The 27121-nt window shown below is 40.2% G+C and overlaps 1 protein-coding gene across 1 annotated transcript in view; it reads left to right on the forward strand.

Annotated features, from left to right (window-relative positions):
- The first annotated feature begins 2833 nt into the window (after window positions 1-2833).
- Window positions 2834-27121, forward strand: part of fbxw7 (F-box and WD repeat domain containing 7) — an 83942-nt gene continuing 59654 nt past the window's right edge. Inside the window, exons 1-4 of the mRNA XM_077524496.1 lie at window positions 2834-3317; window positions 10396-10568; window positions 22990-23244; window positions 23345-23926. Of these exons, the coding sequence (XP_077380622.1) occupies window positions 23059-23244; window positions 23345-23926 (768 nt within the window). The 5' untranslated portion in view covers window positions 2834-3317; window positions 10396-10568; window positions 22990-23058. The remainder of the gene's footprint in view (window positions 3318-10395; window positions 10569-22989; window positions 23245-23344; window positions 23927-27121) is intronic.

The raw sequence follows: 27121 nt of genomic DNA on the forward strand, positions 1-27121 counted from the left end.
TGAGCAGTGTTAATTTGGTCTGCATTGACTGACTAAGCAAGGGTTGAACTCCACCAAGGCGCTTTGTTTTTTCACCAATTTTGTCAATAACTTTTTTTCTAAGTGCAGCCGAGGCATTGAAGAAGGGGTCCAGTTTGGAGGCCTCGGTATTGCGTTTATACTTTTTGTAGATGATGTCATTCTGTTGGCTCCTCAACTCTCACTGGAGCGATCGGCAGCTAAGTGTGAAACGATTTGGATGAGAATCAACAACTCCGAATCGTGCTGCATTATTATTTTTTTTTAACGAGCATTTATTTTTATTTTTTTTACTTCTTCCAAATTAAGCTCGCAACAGCCTGACCTTGACAGATAAGAGCGCTCAACACAGAAAAGCACACACGAGACTGCTCGCCTTCCTGTCCTCCCCGATCCTCCCACAAGATGCACAAGTATCTTCCCATGATAATTCGCTCCACACAAGGGTTATTATAGTTTGGGAATTTTTCAATTTAATTAGTTTTTACGTCGTTTTGAGTTTTGTTTTTTTTAAATTTGGTTTGTTTTAATTAGTTTTCAGGGTGGTTCTGTTAGATTTTATTAGGTTTAGTAATTTAACACATTCACTGCCAGCCCAGCAAAAATGCATTATTTGACGTCTTTTTCCGTCAATGGCAGTCAATGAGTTAAGATGAGATGTAACCAAAATTGACGGATTTTTAAGCAAAATTTGCCTTAAAAAAAGAAAAAAGGAAAAAAGGATGCTGCAATATAATCACAAAATATATTGGCACATTGTGTTAAACACATTCACCGCCCACCCAGAAAAAATGCATTATTTGACGTCTTTTTCCGTCAATGGCTGTCAATGAGTTAATAAATGCTTAGTTTTAGTTAGTTTCAGTATTAGTTTTATTTTTTTATTTTTATTTTTTTTTAATGTGTACAATATTTAAAAAAAAACAAAAAAAAAACATGGCAGCAACGTCATTTGAAGCTTTTCTATTGGCTGCTGCTAGATGACGTTCCAACATCCTTATTCCGGTTAATATAAAAATAAATCTACTTAAAATCTCATTTTAAAATCATCCCCAAAGGCTCATGTACTCAATTCATTTTCAAAGATGAAAACAAATGACATTTTTGCTATAATTATAGTTAGTTTTCGTTTTTTTGAAGAGCATTTTTTTTTTAATTTCGTTAATGTGTTTTTGAATTTTAATTTCGTTTTTTTTTCATTAGTTTTAGTATATAAAATAACCTTGCTACACACTCATCATTATTACAATAAAAGTTGAACACAATTGAATAAGTCAAGCCACTAGCGTGATAATTTCTTCTTTTCTTTTTTTTTTTTTTGTGCCATGCCTGATATGTGCGCAAAGTTTCATGAGTTGTCAAGAATATTTACCATCAAAATAGCATCATTCTTCTTGGTAAACAGTGCGTTGCCACAGCAACAACTTATACCAAACAAAAAGCCCAAAACAAATTTTTGGGATGAGGGAAGAATGCAGCTGGAGATTGACAGGCAAATTGGTGCAGTGTCAAAATTCAAAATTTTAGCATTACTGCAAGTTCTTATTGCTATTTTTGTCTTTCCTGGTAGTTCATTCCCGACTTTACTCTCAGAAATTCACACACACTTGTTCTCATTATTGTGACTATTTTTAAATACAAATTAATTTTGAGCTAATGTATTTTTTTTCCTTGCAATTTTTTCATCATTAATCTTCATTTTTAGCGTGGCACTTTCGTAAAATAGCGATAATAAAGCGGTTGTTGTTTAGTTGACTATCTTTGACTTAATCAGATGACAAATGGAGTCCCGTTTCGCCATACTTAATTTCGTGATGCTAATCGGCTAGCGCTCGCGCTAATCTCAGTCTAGAAAACATTAGCTTTGTCCTCCAGGCGCCTTTCTGCTTCCATAATCAGGAGCATTTTAATCCATTTGAATTTTGTCCAAATGTTTCCATGACAACATCTTCCACAGAACTTGAGAATCTCCATGTCACAACATATTTAGAGATGAAAGTTGTCACTAATTGATTCTGCGTGATCTGATGGCAAATTATTTGACAGGATGTAGCGCAGACTAGTACAATGTCAGCGAGTTAAGTCATGTGGAACGTTTCTCTGGCCTCTCATCAGTAACAACTATAGTCAGAACTGCACCACTTTGCTTCTCAGTATACTCTTAACTGCATCCTCGTGGATTATCTGAGGGGGGAAAAGATCTGAGTCATGTGTTTTGATGGTTTTTAGCTTAAAAGAAAAACTTAAAATATTCTGTGCCCAATCTATTTCAACAAAACACGAACCCTGTTACATTAGCAGAAAGCTAAAGCTGCTACAACTGGCATTTCCACATTGGTAAATTATGTAAAAGTAATAGAAAGTGGAATCGTGCAAACAGATTCGATGCAAATAAAACACCTGTTGAGATTCATTCCGGAAGTCGGGCGCATAATCACGCAAAGGTTCATGGGGAGTAGAAATAACTTGAGTAATTTAAACATCTGGGAAAAAAAGACATAATTCAACACCAAAACAAAATAGTATTTTAATGGTTTGAATTCCATTTTAACTGTAAACAAAAAATAAAAATGAAAAGGTCATTTTAAACGAAAATAAAAAAAAAGCCACTTTATCATTTAATTTATAGTAATGAAAGAAAAACAGTCATTTTGTTGTTGAAATAAATAAAGTAATTTTAAAATACAGTATTTTAATAGTAATTTATTTGTTTATATATCATTTTTAATAAAAATAAATAAATAAAAATCCTGCTATTTTTGCGCCACAAGCCAAGGAAAAACTCCGTCATTTCCTAGCGCCAGTGTAAGCAAATTCCGACGTCACACTCGTGCGACGGCCATTTGTCAAGGATCCGAAAGCTAGCAGTAGCGGTTAGCGGCACTCAAAGCCAAATTGCTCCCGTTTGGCAAGCCTTTTGCTCCCGCTACGACGCGACCCCTTCCGTCAGAAACACAGGCCGTGACGGACTAGAAGTAGCCGCGCGAGTGGCAAATACGCCCCGACTGCTTTCAAGCGGCTAACGCTAGCGGCGTTTTTTTCTTCTTTTTTTTTTTTTTTCCACTAGCACCCCCGCGCGGACGGATGCTAATTTAGCCGGTGTCGCTAACGTGGTCGCCCCGCGGTACCAGTGCGCTACACACCGGGAAGAGAAGACACGAAAGGGAGGGCATCATCCCACCGGAGGCTCCGGCCGGCGTTTGCTTCCTGTAGCCGATGAAGATATCTCATTCCGGATACCCCGCCGCAAAGAGCTACCGGAAAGGCCCGTCGTCCCCGGCCGTCCTCGCACTTGTGAGGTAACCACACTCGGGCATTTTCCACACACACAACCCGGGGAGCAAGGCACCACTTCGCGGGCCTAGCATCTTAGCATTAGCTTGTTAGCGACGTGCTAACTCTAGAGTCCAGATTCATCCTTTATTTTCATTTCTTTCCCCAAAGTTCAACTACCCGGATAGCGTCCTGTGTGTTTACACGCTTAGTGTAGTTTTTAAAAAGATGCCGCTGAGACTCAAATAAAAAGAAGCCGAGTTCACTCCTAACTTCACAAACTCGTCAACTAACTTTGTTGAGTCCCATTGAAGAAGCCCAACTCGTGCTGTTGCTCCACATGTCTACATATTCTCCGGGCAGTGTGATTCAAAATGGAACATTTGATGATCTCAAGCTTTTAATGTTTGCATCATTATGATGTCTAGATGCTCAACAAGCTTGCAGAATCATCACGGCAGGGAGCATCAAGAGAACTTTGAAGTCACAATTTGACCCAGGGAAGAAATTCCAATGCGGTAAAGTAAACTCATAGCCACTACCACCACCTGATAGCCGGCTGACTGGACAGTGAACAGCACCGTTGATGCAAAGTTCTGGGATTTGATTAAAACTGAACATAGCCAAGTTTCAGAACATTTCTTGAGGCGAAGGTCTGGCAGAATATTATGTCTTTAGATGTTTATTGGAACCTAATTGTTGTATTTACATCTGCATGTAATCAAGATCTCAGATCAAATTCATTTAGTACAATTCCGAAACGTAAGTGAATGATGTTCTGTCATGTACTAAAAAAAAAAAGTAGTTACATTTTACCTGTTCAGATACAATGCTAAAACAAAAATAAAAGAAAATTAAGGATAAAGGAGTATTTCTGTTGACACAACAGTCTCAAGCTTGCTGCTAATTTAGTTTTTTACCCCCTCAATATTTTGATTACAATTTAAATCATTAAATATCTAATATTTCTTTTTCAAGTTCGTCTTTCCATGTATTTTTTTCAAACACAAAAATCTGTATTGCAATAAATGTTTTTTTGTTTTGTTAATACATCAATGGTTTAGTCTTATAAGTTAGGCTTACACTAAAATAAAGGCAAATGAATATTACGTTCAAATTTATTTTTGGAGCGAGCATTTGTTCTATGCAGTACTCTCTGCCGTGTTTTCGCTGTAAAGTCAATGTTTATCGGCTGAAATGCAGATTTGGCTGGCTCATTAAGGTCACGTGGGATGGCGTAACTCGCGTGTAATTTGGTCTTAATTTGGTTTATGCACTAAACCAATCCTGTAAAGCCTACAATGGCTTCGCCGTTTATAATAGAAATGCCTGGTCATATTTTGCATTTTTAAATCTTAAATGTAATCTTAATCTTAAAGTATTATTTTTTTGGCTGTTGGTCTGGTTCTATATGGGACGACTTCTGTGTCAGGAGCTGCAATTAGGGTGGCAAACTTGTAAAATTGATGCAGAGAAAGGTCTGGCTCGCTCTTCTTGGCTGTGGTCAAAGTTAACGGCTGATCAAATAAAACCCTCGGATTTAACTACAATGAGGCGTGGGTAACACGTCTCCACCGTTCTTACTTGTCAGGCAAGTGTAAAACGAAGTTAGCCGCCATAAAAGCAATGAAATCAGTCAGGTGAGAAGTGAATGGTGATACTTGAGCCATTTGACTTCCTCTTCATGTTCTTGTATTAATCCTCTTGTTGTGCTTGTTTCTGTGGTTACACCAATAATGTTCATCGGTAACATTTCATAATACATTGAGTATATGTTCAAAAAAATCTCTATATAATAAAAAAAAAAAAAAACAATTGCAAAAATCTAAATTAAAAGCACTGTCTCACAAGGTACCACGAAATTTCACACCCATTTTTGTACGTCTTCGGGGCATATTTTAATTGTACAATCTTCGTGCCTATTCTTCCGTAGACATTTATTAAGTTAATTTGATTTGGTGAAAAGACACACACATCTTTGCATTCGTCCTTTAAACGACTTTGCAGAACACACACAGTCATCAAACCTTAATCCATTTATGTCATTGAAGTCCAAGTGAGAAGAATTGCTTTGTTTTTTTCATGTTCCGCCTGTCAGGATTGATAACGCACCGAAAGATTGCACGAGTTCTCCCGCCGGTCTTAATCACATGAGCTTTTGTAGTCGTTTATGGCATTTGACGGCGTCGTTTGCCACAGACGACTGACTCTTGAACTCCTTCCCGTAGAACTGTTGGCGGCGTCCACCCAACTTGGGGATCGAACCCGCACTGCAAACGAGCACACCTTCGGTTTGGGAGTGCAGATCCTGGCCAGTGAGCTAAAATTTTGGGGACAGGAAGTGAGTCGTAATGACTTTTGGGACGTCTTGAAAGCAGCCTCGAACCAGATTTTCAAAATAGCCCCCGACTGTGTTTAAAAAGTACCCCCAGACTTTTTGACTGGTGTAAACAAATAAAAGGAAAAGAGCGTAACAACTAGTGAGAGTCTCACAGGTGGCGACGCATTCCTGAAGCCTTCGAAGCTTCAGTAGTTGGAATCGCTTATCGCCAGCGTGTTTGTTCAAGATTAAACGCTTGTTTTTGCGGGAGCGCGCCGATAAGAAGGAGCAGGGCACGAATAACATCACATCGTGGATGTCAGGACGGCGGGCGCACGTTTGGAACTGCCTTCAACGTGGTGTGTGGGCAGCGTCAGATTAAGGAAGGAGGAAATTAAAGGGCTTTTCTGCCGCTTCCTGCGAGAGATAAACGCAACATGTGCGCACGCACGCCAGCATGCCCTCGATTCGGCGCCATCGAGCGTGATTGTGTGCTATTATTTCATGATTAGCTCATCACTGCCTTTTTCTTTTCTGCCGCCGTACTTTGGTGCTTAACCACGGAACTCATCACCTGTCAAGTCACAGCACTTAGACTTACATTTACACCAGCAACTACTCGTGTTAGGAATGGAATCTAAATTGGTTTTAGGCCTGCTAAGAGACGCTAAATGCACGGCTTTGTCTTCGTCCCAAGTTCATTGACAACTTAGCAAGCAGCATTTTTTTTTAAAATTTAATTTATTGAACATATAAACAGATGTACAGCAGAGATAAGAAAAAAACAACAAAACAACAACAATCAAAAGAGAAGAAAATCCCAATAAAATAATCATTCAATCAACATAACTTACATGTTCAAAAGGGAGTAGGAAGAAGTTAGAAACTTATCTAGTCGTACCCCTTTTACTAAATATATTTAAACTTCTTTCATTATTAATACAATTCTAATTTACTATTATTAAAATGAAATATATAAACCAAGTTATATATGTACTAGGGGTGTTAAAAAAAAATCGATTCGGCGATATATCGAGATGCTACATCGCGCGATTCTCGAATCGATTCAATTAAAAAAAATCGATTTATTATTATTTTTTTTTAAGAGCTCAGAATTGTTCATTCGGTAGTCTTACCGATTCAACGTCTTATCATCGTTGCCTTTTTTTTTTTGTGTGTGTGTGTGTGTGTGTGTGTGAATAGATTTTTAAACTTCCATTTTTAATGGAAAAATATTCAACAAAACGTCTGGCTTCGGGTTAGGATTCACACCTTGAGCATGGAAGAATGTTATATGAACGGAACATTAAGCCTTAATATTTTATTTTAATGCTGTTCAAACATGAAACATATTACAACCTCTATAAGACTGAAATTTCAGATAAATAAATAATACATTTTCATATAAATCTTACACTCTACAAGCTTACTGATTAGTATTTTCTAAATTTGAATGAAAAAAAATCGCAACAATCGACTTATAAATTCGTATCGGGATTAATCGGTATCGAATCGAATCGTGACCTGTGAATCGTGATACGAATCGAATCGTCAGGTACTAGGCAATTCACACCCCTAATATATACACAAGTGCACTTAAACATATTCACATTTGCCAAAAACATATGTACATAAATTTCCTAAACATATACCATAATACCTATCTAAATCATTTACACATACTCACACGTACAATTTTCATATTCTGGTCTGACATAGGTAATTTTTTTGAACTTTACTTTTAAACATTTTTTTAAACTCCAGCAGTGAGTCACAATTTTTCAGTTCAATTCCCAAATGATTCCACGAATTAACACCTTTTACAGATACACACCTTTGCTTAATATTTGTTCTTGTTTTGTTTTTTTTGTTCACACTTGTACCCCTTATATCATAAGGACTGTGTCTAATTTCAAATAACTTCTGAGCATTTCATACACTGTATTAACTGTAGAAGCCTTTTTTTATGTCAGTCACGTCAAAGTACGACTGTTGGCTTCTATTTGGTCACATTCCTGATCCGACGTCGTCTTTCTTTTCACCCGGAAGTTGGCGAAGCTCAAGCAGCGCATCATGCGCAGTCGTATGTCCACTTCAACGGACGTGAAGCTCAACCTGCAGTGCGCTTCCTCGTGATGTAGGCTGGAGGTCTGCTCACTTGGAAATGTATGCAGATCAGTTCTGACCCACATTCCTTCTCACTCTCTGGATGAATTATTTACTGTTTGTCAAACTTAAGGTAAAACGCATGTTGCTGCTCTGATATATTGACACCAGCATTTGGTTCTGTCAGCCTATTTGTGAGCGTTTTTATCTGTTAAAGCGCTCCAAATCTACTGTGTCTACACTTAATCGCGTTGGCAGGGTTTGCGATACTTTTACGGACCTTGCTTGGAACAGACACGGTTCTTGTCTTAATTGTTGCTGGCCACAAAGTTGGAAGCATCCAGTTCTCCGGAATCTCTTAATAAATATCCCCTTTTCATTACACGTACCCTACTCTGTAATGATGCTTTTCCATTTGGTCATATTTGGTGCTCTTTTAAGTACTTGGTCAGGCAGATTTGTTGTCTTGATAACAGGACGCAGGGCTAGAAAACGACCAAAAATAACGGTACTTGCTGACATTAGCTTTCCCCAGATTCTACAGGTTTGCGTTCCACAGCCTCCACTTAGCTGTAGCTGAGCCCTCAGTCTCCAGTCCTCACCACTACGAAGTGGGGAAAACAATTTCCCCATACAGACCCTCAAGTGCTCCATGGAATTCTATAGAATTTCTCCACGTTTTGAACCATGCTTGGACGATTTGTGACGATGGAGCCAATCAGTGTTTGATGTGCTTTCGGAGCGTGCATAGGGCGTCTTTTCCTGGGTTCTGACCTGGATCGTACGACTTCCCCGGTGGCGACGCAGACAGCTGGGCGATCAGTTAAAGTGCCTTTAAGTCTATTAAGAGGGGATTATCCCGTTGTACGGTCAAAGTGAACTAAGCACTGCAGGAGAACAAGTCTGTCACTTTCTTCACTTATTTGCCATCCGATTGTGTTCCTACAAACCCGTCTTGTGTAGAAACGGCAACAAATGGACTCGGTATCCGAGAAGTCCGTCCCAGCCATTTGGCTTCCAAGATCCCATTTACACCAGATACTGACTGGCTTTGCAGTCACTAAACAGCGCAACATGTTTTTTTTTTTTTTTTTTGTGCGTCTCCCTCTCCACCTGCCATCCAGACGGGCAGCATTGAGATTTCAAGGTCAGGAAATTACCGTGCTGTGCTACTACTGCCAGGACAGTTGGCTTATGGGAGTTTCCATGGCAGCAGCATGTTTCAGGCAAGCTCAGGTCCGCCGTCGCGCTTCCTTCCCCTCGGGGGTGAAACACCAACCTTTTTTTTTTTTTAGCACCTCTTCAAGACAGCATCTGTGGCTGTTCGGGTGATGCAAGAGCACGTTACAGAATCAAAACAGCTTGATGAACAGCTACTTTCTGGCCTTTTTGGCGTTGTGTTATATGCATGCGCAAGTGGATTCATGTGACATACAGTATAGTTAAACTCTGATTATTGCAGGGCAATTTAGGGTAGTAACTAGGGATGCCGATAATTGGTGCCAATATTTGGCATTTTGACAAATATCGGCATCTGCCCTTTTTATGACGCTGAAAGCCGATAAAGCTGGTATCTCACTGAGCAAGTTTATGCTTACGAACGTTGCGAATTTAGGGTCTTCGTCGCGACTTGTAAAATGTTCACATTCACACTTTTTGCTTGTCGCAAAGACATTTCAAACATATTCAGATAATTTTTCACTCTCTGCGAAGATCTTTTTAAGCCCTTTACAAACCCTGACAAAAACCCCAAATTTGCTGTATTTGCATGCATTTGTTACTCAGTGAGATACAGGGAACTTTAACTTTATGGATTTGTTTAAATTTCCACTTTAGAAAAATGATGCTGACACCGACACTCCATACACTTTTTATTTAAAAAAAAATAAAAAATAAAAGAATTATGTTGACATTTTAGAAAACTTTAATTACAGTAGAACAATTTAGGGAACTATTTACTTGTTTATGGTAATTTTTCATTTAGTTTAACACTTGTTGATGAAGCTCCCTGAAATTTTTATCATTTTTAAACAAAGCTGTCAATTCTTTATATTTTTTAAATTAAAAAGAAAAAAAAATTGGTGGCACTAATATTTTCTCTCTTAATGCAAATGAACATCGGCTTTGAAATATCACTTATCTGTATCCTTGACTACTAATTATCGGTAGCTACCTTGAAAAATCCATATCAGTCTATCACTAGTCGTAACCCTGCCCAATATAATGCTGGGCAAATGGCGAGTCCGGCTTTCATTACCGCGATTGGGCAGAGCGAGGGCGTTGCAACTAGGCAAGCGGCTTCTATTTGGGGAAACAACCCACAGTGTTGGAAAAGAATCAAGTGCCCATAAAGACGACAAAAGCATTTTCACTGTTGGGAGCAGCACTTCAGACACGAAAATGAAACTGCATCCATCAGAAGTTCTCACTGTAGAATGTCCCTTACACACAGGTGGTTTTTCCAGTCTGCGCAAAAGCAGGCCCTTGACTTTGCTACAAAAACAAAGTTGAAATGCTTGAGATTTCCCATTTCCCAACCCTCCTTTTTCCCGCCTTTGGTCCCACAGTTATCAAGTGTCGCGCCACAGCTGGATTGGCTGTACGCACATCTGTTCTTTTCCCAGACCCTCATCTCCAAATCCGCTTTTTGTTTACGTCAACTCTTTCTCTCATTGCAGGCGGCAACGCGGCGCCGTGACCCTCTGATGACCTCAGGGACAGCGACGACGGCGGCGGCGGCGGCGGCGGCTCTGACGGGACTTTTGTGCGCAGGAGGCATCAACGCGCCCGGGCCAGCATCCGGAGCCGAGACCTGCGCTCGCGGCCTGAGCAAATACAAGCAGAGAGAACTGTGAGTAAAAGCGGCACCATTTTTTTTTTTTTTTTTTTTTTTTTTTTGTAAATAGCTCAACCAGTATTTACTGCACGCATGATGTGTACTAAAGTGTCTGTGGAGTTCTGTAGCACGGAGGTTGGAGTCTTTTAAATGTGTAATGAAGTCTATTTGTGCGCTGAGGTGAAGAAGGTAAACTTGGGTCACTTATGATTGCCATTAACTGTCCACAAAGCTTCTCATGTGGTTGATTCACAGTGCTCCATATATATATCTGTTCTGGAGAGCTACATGGCTATGATATACACATGCAGTATTATTAATAACTGTGGCCATTTACGGGCATGCATTTTAGTTGCATGGGCTCCTCGGTTTATGACAGTTCCATTGCTTTGTCGTATCACTATATTACACTAATGCAGTTGTAAAGTCATGATTGCAGGAAACAAGTGTAGGCCATGACTATAAAGCAATCAGATGAAAAACAATAGATATGGCGTGGACTGGATTTTTGTGTGGTGTAACAATGTTTACACACACACAGACATTGTGATACATTATCAAAAGGGTGAATATGAGGATTTGCGAAATGGATTTGCAGCGTATGGTGTATGTAAAGTGTGGTATAAGGGTTTACTATTATCAAATGTAATTTTTATTTGTTGGTTTATGATGCAATTTTCACCGAACATACAATGACACATTCAATTTGATCCACAAACAGTAAAACACGTTTGTCAACAATGAATAGCAAATGGGGAATTTTGTCCGAGTCAGTTGTCGTGGAAATTATATTAGTCCTTTCCAGGGTTAAACGGATGTGAATGTAATACTTCCATTAATTGTACAGGTCATATTAATATTTGAAAATTTTTAATTGAATGTCAATAAACGAAAATAAAGTTAAAACAAACAAACAAACTCAATAAACTATAAACTGAGCACACAGACTGTCGTTGTAATAGTTTTTCAGTCCTGCTGCTTCTAGTGAGTAGTTAATAAAAATGTCAGGAATTGATATTTAGCTGTCACGTTACATTGATAAGTTTTGTGATTGCATTAAAATTTGTCGAATTGATCAAATAATCGATTGATTATAAAAATATATAGTGACAGCACAAGTTTGGTGTTCAGATAAGTCAAGAAGGGTAGTGTGCTGTTTGCATGGGATAGAATTAGAGACCTTAAATTTCCATAAAAAGCCAAAATCTGCAAGTTATTGTCACCTGTCTCTCCCTAATTATAAACTTGGGAACCGCTTTAAAATTTGAAGGGGGCGGGGGAGGGGGGGGGGGGCATATCTCCTTTATTGTGTTTGAGATGCTTGGAAGCTCTTATTTTGGTACCCTAAAATGTCAAGGCCGCCACAGGATCTTCTCATTGTGAGCAAATGTGACTTTTTAGTGACAAAGTCATCACACAGCGGGAGCTGGAGTTTTTTTTATTTATTTATTTAAAAAAAAAAACAAGTGCTGACTCAGACGGCACCTGCAGGAAACCAAATTAATGACGGCACTTCACTTTTTTTTTTTTACCCCCTTTGGCCGGTAGAGTGCAGCCAACCCAGCGGAATTGGTAGTCTGCATCTGATGTCCATTTCCATCACTAGGAATGAGACTTGATAGCGCTCAAAAGACAGGCCCATAAGTGTGTGCTGAAATCAAGACGTTGGGACTGATAAGTGGACATGCAATGCCTTCTTCTTATGTCCTCGTATTCTCGAGCTTGATGTGCCCTCCCTGGTGCAGTGACCACTCTGCTTTACGGATCAATACGCTGAGGCACTGAGCTGACACGGTGAAAAGCAATATTCATAAATAATGAACCCTCTTTTCCTGTGTTCGCGACGAAAAGACCATAACGGTAAATAGGATTGTTGCTTCCCCACCACCACTACGACTACCCTGAGATGAAGCTCAAACCGGACTCGTTCGGCTTCATCTTTAAGCCGCTCTGTTATCATCAAAGCGAACAGGAGGCAGCTTGTGAGCAGCTTTAAGTGTGTGTGAGTGTGTATGCTGACGGTGACGTCAGGCCACTGACTCCTTTGTATTGCACGTGTACAAGTATGAAAAGACACTTCCCTATTACCTACAGGACTGTTTGTTTTTGAAAAATAATCAAATTGCGTCCCCCCCCCCCCCCCGCCCCCAGTAATATTGTGATTACTAGTGGCAGCACATATAACATCTTCTTGCTCGCCCCGCCCGCATAAAAAATGGGTTTAGTTCCACTTTAATTAGACTTTTTGTTACAGTTGACTGTGTTGCATATCAGAGTGGGAGAAAAAAAAAATCCTTTCTGCTAATCACGTTAGCGCTTATGAGTTTTCATTGTTTTGAAACTAGGGCCCATCAGTATTTAGGTCAAACCGCTTTTGAGTTTATTTTAGTAGACTGCTCTTGCCAGATGTACATTTAATCAACTTTGTTTATGTTTGGATATGATTTATTTGACACATTTCAACCTGGTACACGGACGAGATTTCGCCAGACTCTTATCATTTCTTACCCATAATTTGCCAAACATCATCTTGTTGTTGCATCAGTCGGTGTGGCGTTTCATCGAAAAAACATCATCTCGTTCTCGTGGGTTGTTTGATTACTTGCCGTGCCTTTCTCCTGACACAATGGTGGCAAAAGGGGGGACAGGGAATCAATCATTGTAATGCCTGTGCTATTAATATCACACCGCTGCTGCGCTTCCTTTTCGGAGAGAGAGTCATCCTATCTCCCCTGTACCCCACCACCCCAACCTTCGATGGCATCTGGTTACGTTCAGATTCTCACCACCAGATAAGTGTTGCAAAGGCGGGAGGGAAACGGTATTCAAGTGGATGTCAACCCCCATAAAAAAAATGACAATAATATGTTCCATGCAGCTCCACTAGTCTAAATATGTTATTCTGTTTAATGTTGCGTTTGTGGAATATGAGCTAAGCGGCAAAATCCAGGTGTGGCGGTTTTTATCCATCTCAGAGGGCGGCCATTTTGATACTTGCTGTCGACTGAAGATGACATCAATGTTGCTCAGGTCTCAGGTAACAACCAATCACAGCGCAGCTTCAGAAAACAAGGTGAACTGTGATTGGTCATTCCTTGAGCAACTGTGATGTCATCTTCAGTCGACAGCAAGTGGCAAAATGGCCGCCCCCTAAGATTGATAATAACGGCTGGATTTTGCTTCATAACTCATATTCCACAAATGTAATATTAATCAGATTGTCATGTTTAAACTAGTGAGGTCACATATAACATATTATTGTCAAGAAATGTGTAAGTTTGACTTACACTTTAATATTTGTGTAGTACAGGCAAGGAAACTTTGTTTCTATCACATTTTTAAAAAATTGCTACAAAAATGATAAAATTATGCTAAATTCACCGAGTCAACCAAGTTATCCATCATGTTTTGACAAGCATGTGGCAAAAAATTGCATTTGCCATCCATCATCTGCCCAATAATACATTGCATACATTGTCAACTGTTTTCACTTAGTTTATTAAAACGAAGCACAGAATTTTTGACTTTTGCCATGACCAGAACCAGTTAGCTTTTTTTGCTCAAAACCTTAAGTACAATGTCCAAGATGTCATCTCATCTGCAGTCGATTAATGTCCTGACCGTCCTTTAAACAATGTGAATGCAGGAGTTTTTTTTTTTTTTTTTTTTAGATGCAGAACTAGGTCTGTCACATTTCTGCATTTTTGAAATCATACATGAACAGTCATCTTTTGGTACAGTAGAACAAAGTAACAGCAGTCAACTATTTGCAAGGGTCTTCTTCTGGCCCAGATAATGAGGTTGAGACGAGTTCCCACGATCGAAACACTCAATTGTCTTCCTAAAATTCCTTGTTTTCAAGTCAAAGGTCCCTCTGTATTTTGAAGGATCTCTTTTTGAAATGGTCAACATAACCTCCATTGAAGACATTTCTGCCTTTTTGCATCTGCCCCCCTTTTTTCATACAGATTAAAGCAGTCATCTGCAGCATTTTGACAGATTACCATTGTAATCTCGTGTGCCCTGTTGTCGTCCGCTTCCTAACTACTTTAACCCCGGACCACCCTCCTCCTCCTCCTCCTCCTCCTCCTTTACAAGCGTACCACCGCATGCAAAGTGGCTTTGCATTTTCTCGTATGATTCTGCCAGAGCGAACACCCGCCCGCCCACCCTCCCGATTAATGGAAGCGTCGGGAGCTCAAATGTCATTCGGAGGAAAGCACTTTTATCGGCAACTTGGAGGAGCTCAGTCTGAGCGTAGCTGGTTGTGGCGGTGTGTGTGTGTGTTGTGCGCGTATTTGTGTGTGTATACAGTGGCGGACGAGGATAGCATCCTCAGTGCACGGCAACTGGAGTCGGCAGAGGAGCCCGACGTCGTCTTTTGTTGTCTTTGCAACATCAGTTGATTGTGGATGTAAGTGGAGAGTTGATGGGGAAGAAACTACTTGTAGTTTGTCTGCGGCCCGAAGATAACCCGATCCCTGACACGGAGTACTCAAGGAACTAGCGCCATGCGGAATACAATTCAAAAAAGCAGCGGGAAGTGAGGACAACTCGAAGCGACTACGCAGACGACATTACGGGCGGTCGTTTTCTCAGCGCCCCTAATGAGCAGTTGGATGTGCGGCTGTGGCTGCAGCATCATATCCTCTCTGATGAAGAGGCTGGGCCGCACGGCGTGCTGCTCGGACCTCCTCTCGTGCAGCCACACTTCGGAGCAGCTGCAGCGGCTCGCCGCCGGCAACCGGCCCAAATCCAAGGTAACGGCGCTCACGTGTGCGTCTCGTCAGCGAGCGCTCGGAAAGTTTCAAGTGACGTAGACATGCTGATTTTCTTTTTTCTTCTTTTTTTTTTTTTGCATTTGCATCTTCAGCAGTTTTTAAAAGGTGAGACCAATGTTGTCACCCGCATAAAGTACCTCAAAAGATACTGAAACAGTAACGTGGTAAAACTTAAAACATCAATAAAAAAAAAAAACTATGGATAGACAGATTATCGGCTGGGCTGATTATCGGTGCCGATATTCAGCATTTTGATTAATCATATGGCCGATAATAGATCCTTTAAAAAAAAAAAAAAGTGTTAACTTCAGGAAACTATTTTACATTATTATTTTTTTTTATTTAAATTTTCAGAGATGCTGCTGACCCTGGGAATTCTTTGCACCTTGTGTTTTTGTTTGAAATTAAAATGAAGACAAGTAAAAAATTGAATAATTCAGCTACTTTGAAATTTTGGAATACTTTATTTAGGATAGAAAACAATTTTTTGTTTTTATCATGCTACTGCCCCTGGGAGATCCTGGAACTTGTTAGATTTTAAAAACAAAGTTGTCTATTGACTAAGATTTCACCAAAAAATAAAGAATAAATAAATAAAAACTCCAATATATTACTAACTCTAAAAGTTGCTCAATAAACATGCTTTAAAATAAAAAAAATAAATAAATTAAGAGATGGAGTTTATTTTTTGCAAATTTTGATGCCAATATTTTCCCTTGTATTGAAAATGAATATCGGCTCCAAATATCGATTATCTGCGTCCTCGACTACTAATAATCGGTATCTGCCCTGAAAAAACAGCGTCTATCTCTAATAAAGTGCAATCATATAGACAAAACAGAATTTTAAATTTGTTGTATTTTTAGTAACATCAAAATAATGTTGGGCAGTGGAGTATATTAAATGAAAATGAAATCATTCATTACACTATAAAACTTGGTTCATTCGCGACATTCAGTATACAGATGTACAGTGGAGATGTATCAGTTCAACATAGTTCCTTAACATAAGTTACTACTTTCCTATAAGGCAGGGCTTTGGCAGCACCTTGCGACTTCTTAGGACTTTACGTTGAAAGCCAAAAATACGGTAAGTTGGTCTCACCGAATAGCTGAGAATAGGTTTTTCACAGGAAAAACGTGAATGTGGAAATATTGAAATGTGAATAATTTATGTGCCACTTATCAGAAGCCAACGCTGTTAGCTGATGCTAATCTGTGCACTGAACAAAACTTATTGCAGCGCTTCTCACCTTTTGGCTTTGGCATGACAGTGTTTCATACCATTTGGTCAAAAATGGAAGCCTCACTGCGGTGTTCTGTACAATTTCAAGCTTTACTCAATTTTTTTTTATTTTTTTTTGCTCTTATTCTAAACTGAACCGTACGTGATGACATCGTATCGATGTGATATGACCCTTCCAGGCCTTGACTGCAAATTGCATAAAGCACAGTGGCCTTGTGCATCTGCTTACCGTATATAGGCGCTTTGAAACAATTCTTCAACTCGAACAAGTGTTGCATCAGAGAGCAGCACAATAATTGATTCTTTAATGGAAGCGGCAGCCTTGACAACAGTGTGCTCGAAATCAGTCATTTAAAATGGATTACTTCAGACTAGCCGCAGTGATTGCTGCTCCTCCTCAAGTGGACAAACAAATTCCCCCCCCCCCCCCCCCCCCCCGAAAGGAACAAGTAACAGGCCAAACAAGATTGCACACGTTTGCGTCGCTGTGTGGACCCACTTTCTCAGATTTCCTCTCGTCTGTCCAACGGGCTGGGAGGCACCGAAAAGCCGATTTCGCGGCAGCCACATGGCTTCAGGGCGAAGGCCACTTTCACAATAGTTATGAATTCTCGTAGTTTCCAAGACAATTGATGCTCTCACAATTAACAATAGAACCACCCGGAGGGAAATTGTTGTCACGCCGCTGTTGCATGGAAACTGTCAATGTGCAGAGATAACAGTGAATTTTTAGACAGTGCAGTGCTGATGTTTAAAGAAGTCGACATGCAATTTTTTTTTTTCCCCCACAATTTGTGTTCTCAGGTATCTTTGTATGACGTTTTTGTTAAAAATATATTTAAAAAAACAAACAAAAAACTATACACCACACCAGGTGTCACCAACCTTATTAAAACGGAGAACTATTTTATTATTTACTGATAAATATGAAGTTCTACCAGTTACCACACACTAATGAAATAACTTTGCTCAAATTAACTTAAGTAATGCTTTTATCTGTTGTTATTAATAGTTGATGATATTCATTTACGTGAAGACTCTTATCATGCTAATGATTTCTCACAATAAGCAGGATACAAATATCAATATGCAACACTTAAATAAATCTGTTTTTACCTTTTTATATGATCACTTCTACACCATTCCTAGAAAATGTCCTGTCATCAAGTGGACAGCTTTGCAGTTATGTGCTACTTTTTTTAGAAGCTAAACCCGTTAGCCTTTTGACTTTGATATGAAGCATTTCATCATGGGGGTGGGGGTTGTGATGTATCTGAATTTTGTTTCTAAAAAAATAAAACGGTAATTGAACTTCAAAATGCCATCAAAATGCCCGCTTCAATCTTAAGTACCTCCATTTTTACCAGGATACACACATTTTGAAATCATAGCGTCTCGTCTGGAGCTTCCACTTCCTGTGGGATGACACAAGGGTCTGACTCTAAATAGAAAAATCAATTAATGGCTTCTGCGTGGAATTGGAGAGGCCAAGAAAACAAATACAGATGGACTGTATTAGAGGTATGATTCGAGGAAGACAAACATGTGGACAAAAGTGTTAATTCAATCAAAGTACGGTAATATAAAAGACAAATTTTAAATGATGGTAATAATAAATAAAGGTTTAATGATAATTGCTTTTGGATTGTTGTTCAGCAAAATGATTATTTTTTTTAATTAACTCGACCAGTCTTAGCGGAAAATCTCCATTATAAAACTAGACTAAGTGCAATTACTGGAGAAATTGCGTAGGAATGCTGAAAGCTGAATGCTAATAGCTAAATGCTAAGCTTTGAATGCATGTGGAATGCTTATGAGGTAAACTGAGAGATAAATTATGACCTCCTGGTTACTGGACAATGCACTTTACCAACTGTTAATGATGATAAGTTATGTATGGAAGTGGGCATGGAAAGTGATACTTAGAAAAAGTTCAATGTCTGTCCCATGGAAAAATGAATGGGAAAAGGTTATTACAAAGTTTAATTGTGCAAATACTGTAAGTAATGTGGAATCAGACAATATATACCCCGGGAGGCGTGAATTTTTGAAGCTAGTTAAAATTTGAACAGTATAAATTGGAAGTATTATGTGGGAGTTGTTAAATGGCAAAAAGTGTGGAGAATAAAAAATCACAATAGCATATGTGGGAATGCTAAGTAGTCTATGATTTGAAAATATGCAACGTAGTGAGACTACCATACGGCGAGAGATGACTGTAGTGAAATAAAAACTGGACTTGAATATTTTTTTTTTGCCCTTTAATGCTTAAAAACTAGCATTTGTCAAAGATTACATGAAATTGTGCTGAACTTAAAAAGTAGGGCTGCCATAAATGACTACTTTGTCGTCAACTAGTCACCGATAGTAGTTAGATAGATGGCAAACTACCAGTAATGCCTTTGTAATCCACAGTAGATCCAACAATATGTTAGCATAGCCAAAACATGACAAACAACATCATCTGTGTGTGCTAGCTAAGACTAGGTTCTAGACACAACATTATCGGTCAGAAATGGCTAACACGGGTTAGCCGTAACAAATAATCATGACTTTGACTATTTAAGTAGCAGATTTGGTCATCGATGTATTGAGTGTTTTCCTAATCTTGACAGCCCTACTTGAAATGAACATATAACTGACCTATGCTAGCGCAGTGATTTCTGTCGCTTACCACTGCAGCTAGCCTGCCTACCACACTTTGAGAATCACTACTCAAAAGCCTCCTCGCTGTTTATTTAACCAGTTCGCATTTAAAGTCAAGTGGACACTGCGTCGATACCGGCTGGTACCACTTGTATGCCTTTATGGAAAGTCAATACCTTTTCTACTCTCCCGGGGTGCTCTGAAGAACACACACTTGTGTCATTTAATGGCTCATATCCAACACAGTTTAGCCATTCTTCTTTACTTTAATCTAGTCATTTTTTAAGATGATCCACCACAGTAAATTCTTCGAGTAACAGCAATGATTTGAAATAATCACATGGAGAATATTGGGATATAAATAAGCAAATTGTCAAGTATGGCACCCTTTCCATTCCATTATATTTGTGTTCATTAGCAAGCCGTTCAGGGCGCATCTGAACATCTCGCACACCTGTAATGGGAGGAAAATGGCAGCTTTCCCCACTTCTCAGGATTTGGCGTTAGTTTAATTGCGCGGAAAGCGCTAAGATGAGCGCTAATGGTTGCTAGACCGTCTCTAAAAGCCCCGTGATTGACCGTCGGCCCTAATCGCTTCCAGGTCCGTGATCAAACTCTACAGAATAAGTCGCGGTTGGTGGTGCATCAACATGAAATATTTTGACAGGGAGTCATTAAATTCTTCTCGAGAGGAAAAAGTAACCTTTGTTCTTTGCTTGTGTACAGTTGTTGCCAGAACAGAGGGGCGTGTCCCTGTCCAAATTGAGCAGCATGTTGTCGCCCAAGTGCCCAATTATGAGTCTGTGCACAAAACCCAAAGTAACGAATATTGTCCTCATATCCTGGCATAGCTAAAATGCATAATATATGGACAATCATCAATTATTTATAGTTTGTACAGTCATTTTTTTTTTCAGGAAGTTATCCTCACTTGCAAAATATGCAAATCTATCCTCCAATACAATGCAAGCATGAGTGAAATAGTCAACTTCATTCAATGTACCGCAATTGCTGGACTATAAGGCGCACCTGATCATAAGCCACACCCAGTACATTTCTCAAAGAAAAGGAATTTTGTACATACATAAGCTGCACCTGACGACAAGCCACATGCGCCTACATTGAAACATGAGATATTTACAAAGAAAGAGGGTACACAGAAAGAGTTTTCAATAATATACCTTCGCTTTTCTTTCCAAACAGTGCCTGTGACGCGGCAGTAACACAGCAGCAATACGGCAGTAACTAACAGGGCTGGTTAAAAATAACATACAGGTAAAAGTCACTGAAACTGAGACTTCTTGTATTTTCCATGATGAGGGGTCTGTTCATGCTAATTTTATTCATGCACAAAGTGCAAAGTTACATTAAACTTGTGTCTTCCTCGACACATATATTCCACCTGTCTCACTTACCTTTTCTGCTCGAGCGCCCCCCCTGGCGGCCGTCAGAAAAAATACATATATTAGCCGCATCATTGTATAAGCCGCAGGGTTGAAAGCGCGTGGAAAAAAGTCACGGCTTATAGTTCGGCAATTACGATAATTGCGAGTTGTATTTTTAACAATTCATTCACTCAAAGATCCATTTTTACTGGCAGCAAATGAGTTAATCATTTAATTTGTCCTTATCGGTTTTAAAAGCTGTCTATCGAAATTTGTCCTTTCGGGGTGCCAAACATGTTAGTTAGAACGCTTTACTTTAATGTGAAAAAGAGAAATAACGTCATGGAGTAATTGACTTTAACTTGACCAAAATCACAAGAACAAATACAAAAAATATTAAGTCTCTGTAAACTATATTTTTTCAATAGTTTGTGATTTAAAATTTGGAACAAGTGGCTCACGTGAAAGCTAAATGACTTTTTCAGCAGTTCATTGGACTTAACCCAAGGTGGGAGCACTTTATGGCAGCGCGGCACACTCGTGGTTACACTTTTGCCTATAAGTTTGGTGTTTGAATCCCAGCGTTTTTGTTGTTGGCATTTTAATGGCATGTTCTCTCATGCTTGCTTTGGTTGTGTTCAAGGAGGCTTGTATGTGATTAGCAGTTAGCATTTGCTTTTTTAAAACTCGGCACTTAACTCTTTTCAGCGACACACACAAAAAAAAAGTTGACTTTTTTTTTTTTTTTTTTTTTTTTTTTTTTTTTAAATTGCAGGTGGGGGGGTGCATGCAATATGTCCTTAAAGTTACCGTTTAATTCTACATTCTGAGCTACCAGTGAATTGGATATGAATGTGTATTCAAGTATGCGGCACTTCCTGTCTGGCTCACTCTTGTGCCTCATTTCGTAAGCTGCGTGTGCACCGCTGGTAACAATAGGTTGACCGGCAGCACCAAGAGGAAGCAACAAACACATTTCGCCACCAAAAAGTGCTTGAACCTCGATCATTCCAGTCCAGTCCAGACCAAAGTTTTAACTATTCATAGCCTTTCTTCCTTGGCGCTCCAGGCCATAGAGCGGCGCTCCCAGGAGGGCCGTGCAATCTGAGATCTGACTAATGCTTCCCACCGCAGTGCCGAGACCATGCACGCAAAAAGAGATGGGTGACATTGTCCTCAAAGTCAAACGAACGGCTTTTCTTACTGAAACATAAAAAAAATAAATAAAAAAATTGTACGAGCTTCCCAGAAATATTTTCTCATGTCTGATGACTTGAGAAGATTTTGGAGGCGTCTTCTTCTGTTCGGCTAACTTTTTGCCCTTATGAAAATGAGTTTACAGACCTCATGTGGACATTAAAATTCTTTTGAAATGCCAAATTTTTATTTAGTTATTTTTGGGAATCAACCAAATCAACTTCTCTTTATGAAAGACATTTTATTTTTTTTTTTTACTCATTTAGTTGAAACAAAGACTTCATTGTTCTTTAGCGGTTATTTTCCACTTCTAGTCTGAACAAACACATTCAGGGGTTCCTTGCTTTAATAAAATTTGCCATTTATTTTGACAAAAAAAAAAAGTTTTTATTTTATTTCAGGCATGTAAAGTAACAGCCTAGGCAAAACAAACAAATGCTCTTACATAATTCTATAATTAATCTGCACATCTACTTTTTTTGAATACTTTTGCAAAATTGTGTTTTTGTGTGAGATTCTTTTTTTTTTTTTTTTTTCTTTTCCCCCCGATCCGCCTTTCTTCCATAAAGGTTGGGAAACACTGTCCTGCAATTGTATCCCTGGACATGCTTCATGTGATGTTTCTAAATATTTTAATCCAACTGGGTCAGCCGTCCGATCAATGGACGTCTTGTAAATGCTTGAAAACACTTTAGAGACTGTGACCTAGACAAATAATGGACCCTTTTGAGTTTAGCAGTTGAACTCAGAGTGCAGAAATCTCAAACCAGCCTCCGATGTTGTATGATCGCAATGTCGGCCACTGTCACATTAATTACCGTAATATCTGAATTATTCTCGCCGCTTTTGAGGGTGTTTATTAGAGGTGTAGCAATACGCCAACAACATTTTGATTCATTACGTACTAGTTTGTGTAATACAGATGAGTGTCATCAGTAGATTGCAACAGTGATACAGAGAGAGAGAGAGAGACTGGAGGAGTCACAGAAAGGTAAAAGTTGATGTCTTTGGAAAGTTTCATGATTAAATTTGATTTGTTGCTCGCCAAAAGCCACATTGAGGCGATCTTATGATGAGGTTGTCTTCTCCAGGAATGAACGTTCCCCCATTGTTTCCCCCACAATGTTGTCGCACTTCTTGAATCTTTAACTGTATTGTCATGTATTTTTGTCTCCGTTGCAGCATGTCAAGACCTTCTCCTCCTCAGACAGCTTAGCGAAGGTGCAGGAGGTAGCAAGCTGGCTTTTGGAAATGAACCAGGATCTGCTGTCGGGGGGCAGCAGCAGCAGGCGGAGTCGGGGCTCCGGGGCTCCGGCGGCGAGAGGTAACGCCTCCTCCTCCTCCACCGCCCGGGCACCCCAGCAGCCGGCAGAGGAGGCTGACGAGGATGAGCACATGAACCGGGTGCTCGAGGACGAGGAGCGGCCGCGGCAACAGGTGACGACGACGACGACGACGACGACAACGACGGTTTGACATGCCAAAGTCATTTTTGCAGCCAGCTGAAACGTTTTTATTATTTTGTCCAACTGTGCAGCCCGAGACCTCGCAGGTGGACGTGGACAGAGGACCGGCATGGGCCCCTGGCGAGTCTGCACCGAGCAACAGCCCCCGGGGGGACAGCGGGGGAGGCGAGGAGGGTCCTCCCAGCAAGGTGAACCGGGGCGAGAAAGGACCCCGCTGGACGTGGAGGGCCGAGCAGAGGCAGCGGACGCAGGACGACGATGACGACGACGACGAAGAGGACGAGGAGGAGGAGGAGGAGGAGGAGGAAGAAGAAGAAGAAGAAGAAGAAGAAGAGGACGAGGAGGAGAACAACAATAACAATAGCAGCAGTCACCAGGAAGAGGGAGAGGACGAGAGGACAGAGGGAGGGCGGGAGCAGAGGAGGACAAGGGAGGAGGAAGATGAGGATGAGGAGGAGATGGACCAGGACAGCGACGATTTTGAGCACTCGGCGGAGAGCGGGCGCGATGAGGAGGAGGACGAAGAGGAGGAGGAGGAGGAGGAGGAGGAGGAAGCAGAAGAAGAAGAAGGGCTGATGTCTCCCTCCATCAGGAACAATGCGACAGTTGCCAGCAACAATGTGGACTCACACCAAAGCTCCTCCAACAAGAAGGTAAGCTTCACTTCTATTTGGAAGAGTTCTCACACAGCCTTGCTGCAGTTTTTCTTTTTTCTTTTTTCTTTTTTTTTTTAAACAACGGCGCCCTCTTTTGACCATAAAGCATTCCTGCACCTGTCGCTTTTGATTGGCTCTTTAAAAATTCTCATGAAATCATCATGAAAAAATCCCTACATGCTCGTATAGCGGTACCTTGATTTATAAATTAACTTTATCAATTGAAATTAAGACCTATTAAATTAAGACCATTAATCCTTTCCACCATTTTTTTTTCCCTGTAACTTGGCTTTTCAAAGCCAAATATTACATACAAATGTTACTTGTTGTTTTTCACTGTTTTTTTTTTTTTTTGCCTTTTTGGCACGCTTTCCCTCACTTTCAGCATCTTTCCCATCTTTTCGTCAACAGGGATCAACATAAAAAACAATTGTGTCAAGCTGAATGAATACATTGGGTGCAATAGAAATCAAGGACGGGACATTTTAAACTGGAATGACGGTTAGGTTAAATCAATATAATTTTTCCAATTCAATTTGTGACTTGACAAGTCCTGTCTGACTGACTTTAATTTATTCATTTTGTAAATATAAGGTAGTCTGCCATTTTTTGTGTACTGCATGCAAACCTATTAAGACACCAGTCTTATTTGATTCTAAATCATACATAGGTGTGAATGAGAGGGTGGATTCTTGTTTGTCTACATGTACCTTAGCTTCCTTCACTCAAAAGTTAGCTTGAATTGACTCCAGTTAGCCCCCCCCCAATGAGGATAAGTGTTATCGAATATGGATGGCTGTAGATACTTGTATTGCACCACTCCTTTCCACCAGGGGGAGGCATTTACCCAAAAACTTTTGAAGAACCTATTATTGCTCAGACAGAGCTGTATGTAACCTGCCGCTGTACCGCCTCTGTGAACCGTTGCCCGTCTTGGGTCAGACACACCGCAGTGGCTATTAGCCAGGCCATTCATGCGTTTATTTTCTAAGAGTTATGTCTCCGGTGTTTGGCCGGGTTTCCAGCTTTCCCGTTTGGCTGAGGTAGAGACACTTCTTTTTCTGTGCAGTGCTTATTGGAAGGCCATAAAAGAGCGAGCGGGGAGGAAATGCGCAATTTGTTGGAGCAAATGACGAGCCATGCTCACAGTAAAGCATCTCTTGCCCGGCGTTATGTTGCCTATTTAGTAGCTATAATATTCAGGACAAGCTAAACAGCATCATCACCCTTCAGCCTGAATTAATATTCTGAGGCACTTCCATTATGAGAACACTTTATCTGTTCATGAGCTACTGCTATGCGTTTTACAAAATGCTCGTTATAACAGCAAAAAAGCGGAAGTTCTTGTACGTGCATTGGTTTTAAACTGTTTGTGTACACTAAGACAATAAGTAAAGAGGAACAAATTTAATGACATCTAGCAGTAAACTATCCAATTTAAGATGTTCAAATAAACAAAATGATGGATGCAATAAAATCCAAATTAAATAGCTTTCTGTTTGAAGTGCAACATCATTTCAATAGCATCACTTTGAACAGTCTGAATTCGGATGCTAAAAAAAGAAAACAACCTGTGGTGGGGTGCCGGATTTGGTTGACCCGTCTGCCCCACGCTCTAGAGGTTTTGTTTGGCCTTCCGTGTGGAGTTTGCAGGTTTGTGTGGCTTTTTCGGGCATTCAAGCATTGGCATTTTGGAAAACGTTTTGTAAAATCTTTTCTGTCGTCCGGAAGGTCTCATTGTTTTTAAATCACAAAAAAATGGAATTTGAACAGGGGTGTGGAGACTTTTTATATCCACCGCAGGGATACATTTAATGATACAAGTACGTCATTTATCGCCAGTTATTCCACGGACGAATAAGACACGTCTTGCCGTATGAGAACCTCTGCATTGAGGCATGGCCACTATTTGACCTAATGTTGTAGGCCAATTTGAATACATAGTAACCAATTGTGCTGAACATACTTTTACAAATTGAGGGTGGGGTTTGAGCCCACAGTGGCGTCGAATGGCGCGAGCCCGGCTGTCGGGCCCGTATGGTCGGCTCCGATAGATGTTTTGGTGCACTAATCCTCTTCAAACAATGGTGGATGTGAGAATAGAAGAGAGGTTAAGCCCGAGAATTCTTTGTGTGGCCATTGTGTTTTTAGATGTTTGAAATGCACACAGGGAAAAAAAATTTTGTTGACGTTTGCCCCCGACACCCTGACCGTTGTGATCACACAGCCACCATTTTGCTATAACATGCTATATGTTAGCTTGGCATGGGCAAGATGTGAAGATTTTTAGAAAAAAAAAAATCTGCATGTTTATGTTGGGTTTGGAGGTAGTTTAGACTTATTAGGGTTGCAAAGGTGTGGAAAAGTTGTTGCAAATTTCCGTATGAATTTGAGATGGGTGAATTTGAAAATAATTTAAATCATTAAATCATTTGGAATACTGTAATTTCTTATACATTTAATATTTATTTTATTTTGTTTTATTTTATTTTATTTTATTCTCTGCACACAATTGCATTCCTTGAAAACTGGTTGTCCTTCCAGACAGATATTTTGGTATTTATTTGGCCACTGGATATTTGTTTTATTCCTCTGTTAATCCCTACTTTCAACTAGGAGTACATAAAGATATCCTCAGCCTCTTTGCTGACACACAAGTATTGATGTTCTTGGAATGTCTGCCGCTGTTGAATTGTTAGGCCACCCAGAAGGTTGGGGGTCCGAGAATGCTCGCAATGAGGTTCCTCGGACGCGTGCGCTGTGGTGCGATGAAATCCGCCGCCAAAGGTTCACGGGAGCAGATTCCGCAAGCGCCTCTGGGTGGGCGTGGTTTGTGGGAGGCCATGCGTCGCGCGGCAGCTGCTCAGCGGTGACATCACAGGCCAGGCACTTTTTTTAAAAGGGTGCCCGTCAGCAGGGGAGTTTGGACGAGACTGTTGCGAGGTGTTGGTACTGCTTGTTCAAGCCATTTGCAGTGTTTCCTGTCCTGTCTTCTTCCTGGAATGTGATTTGTTAGTTTTTGTTTCCCCCCCGCCGTTTTTGCAATGCTGCGGCATTGCCCTATTCCCCGTTTCTCGTCCGGCGGCGCCCGTAGAAAGACCGTAAATAATGGGAAGGACAGGACCTCCACCGAAGCGCCACCGGAAGGCAAAACTCTGGATGGGGCTGATCCGAAGGACATCGTCGCCGACC

The sequence above is a fragment of the Festucalex cinctus genome, chromosome 6 (genome assembly GCF_051991245.1).
Source record: "Festucalex cinctus isolate MCC-2025b chromosome 6, RoL_Fcin_1.0, whole genome shotgun sequence".
Taxonomy (NCBI): Eukaryota; Metazoa; Chordata; class Actinopteri; order Syngnathiformes; family Syngnathidae; genus Festucalex; species Festucalex cinctus.